Here is a 2,118-nt window from a genome sequence, read left to right as displayed (position 1 = left end):
GGGGCATAAGTATACACACCCCTATGTTAAATTCCCATAGAGGCAGGCCGATGTTTATTTTGAAAGGCCAGTTATTTCATGGATCCAGGATGATATGCATCCTGATAAAGTACCCTTGGCCTTTGGAATTAAAACCCCCCCATCATCACATTTACCATACATAGAGATTGGCATGGTTTTATTTCAGTTAGCTTAATAGCTGGTTTGATTTGCATTAAGAGATGATCTTATGGAAAGTACCCCAAGCCAATCTCTATGTATGGTGAAGGGTATGTAATGATGTGGGGGGGGGGGGGGGGGGCTATTTCTTGGATCCATGAATTAACTGGCCTTTAAAAATAAAACTGTGCCTGCCTCTAAGGGAATTTAACATAGGGGTGTGTATACTTATGCCCACTGTATTTTAAGGAAGAATATTTATTTATTTATTATACATTATTCACTCACAAAGAAAATTGGTGTCCTTTTAAAGATGGATTTTCCTTAATTGTTTGAATTAAGGCATTTAAGATCAATTTCCAAAAGATGTTTTTTTTCAATTCCTGTTTTTAATCAACTTTAGCATGGGTGAGTAAACAGATGCTTGTAAAGCTAATATTCCAAATAATTTTTTTTTTAGGTTTTCAGATGACATGACACTGTTGTCTTTGTTATGCACTGAAGACGATCCTAGTATTTGTCACTATCATACAAATAAATGGTGGTCTCCCTGTAATTCTAAACCTCTACCAGCGGCTGTCCATAACACACAAATTACATTTTTTTTTAAATATTCAGGCATCTATGCTGCTTTATCTTGGAATGCAAATATAGATTATATATATGTAGTAAGGTACAACAACATATTTACTTTCTTAGGAGACTAAGGTCATTTGGAGCAATTTGTTTTTCCACTCTATAATGAGTAATGCTATGCAGTATGGAGTAAGTGCAAAGTTCAGTTGTCTCCATTCAGCTCAAAGCTAAACTGGCTAAACTGCTATTTATCTGTGCATCAAACGCTTAAATCAAGTTTTCAAATATTTATAATAAAAGACCCCTGTATTTGGCTGGTGATATTACATCATACCCCTGTCATATTTTATTTAAAGGATATCAGCTTTTGCTATTAAACAGACAATTTGTAAACAGACTGCAGCACTCTTTTTACTTTTATATCAGAATTTAGGTCCTGACTAGGCCTCAATGTATCTGCATCGACTAGGCCTGGAATGTGATAGTGAGTGATTACACTGCAGCTACTTATCATAGTGTCTGATGTCCTATACAGTATTTTTGTAGGTTTTGTTGTTTGGTTTAATTTTGTGTTTTTTTTTTTAAGTATGTGAAACAGTGTACGCCTTGGGATGCATTTACTAAAGATTCTGATATGATTGACCAACCACAAGTGGCTTTTGTCCCCAGCAGGAGGGGACCAAATGAAGACATCTTCTACTTCACAGTTTTTTCACTTGTCTTCACAGGTATTCCCTGGACGTGTTTTCACGTGTAACACACTCAAGAGGATCCATGTCTTTTCTTGTAAGTGTTTTCCAAGTACCTCCTATTTTAGACATAGGCCAATTTAAGGCTTCAATTTAATCTTTGATCTAGGGTTAAATCTACAATACTTGTATGTGTTTAATCAATATTTTCAGTGAAATCTAATCCCTATAAGGGAAATCTATGAATCTATGTGGCTGCAGGACCTTGAGCTCACCGCCAGTGTTTCAGTTTGACTGTTTAGATAATTGAAAGGTATTCATTTAGAAGCAGGCTGGTTGGTTAGTTGGCTAACGCTAGCTTGTTATTCCACCAAGTTTCCATGCTACATAAATAAGTTGGACAGGGTTGTCCCTCATCTGGCGATAGAAACCTTGCTTTCCCCGTTCTGTTGGCTCAGAGCTCCACAGCCCAAGTCCACAGGTACAAATTAGCTTTGCCTCAAATGTATCGACAAAAGTGTTGCGAAAGTCGAGGCGTGCAGATTCACCACTTCGTGATGCGAGAGAGCACGTATGTGAAGTTGCAGTGACAGATTTGAGAGGTTGTGAGTTGGTTGGAATGGAAATGAACCAGAGTAAAAAAAAAATATAGGATTAAATGTTGCATTACAAGTTTGCAGCTGTCATTGTGTTC

At 37.1% G+C, this 2,118-nt stretch overlaps 1 protein-coding gene across 3 annotated transcripts in view; it reads left to right on the top strand.

Annotated features, from left to right (window-relative positions):
- The window catches only part of strada (STE20 related adaptor alpha), a 12,648-nt gene that overhangs the window by 671 nt on the left and 9,859 nt on the right, over positions 1-2,118 (top strand). For all 3 annotated transcript variants that reach the window (XM_032537019.1, XM_032537021.1, XM_032537020.1), the window contains exon 2: positions 1,464-1,521. In XM_032537019.1, coding sequence (XP_032392910.1) covers positions 1,510-1,521 — 12 coding nt within the window. In that variant the 5' untranslated portion in view covers positions 1,464-1,509. The remainder of the gene's footprint in view (positions 1-1,463; positions 1,522-2,118) is intronic.

This window comes from Etheostoma spectabile, chromosome 15 (assembly GCF_008692095.1).
Source record: "Etheostoma spectabile isolate EspeVRDwgs_2016 chromosome 15, UIUC_Espe_1.0, whole genome shotgun sequence".
NCBI classification, from domain to species: domain Eukaryota; kingdom Metazoa; phylum Chordata; class Actinopteri; order Perciformes; family Percidae; genus Etheostoma; species Etheostoma spectabile.
Note: the sequence above shows the minus strand (reverse complement) of the source record. Positions and strands in the feature narration are given on the sequence as shown.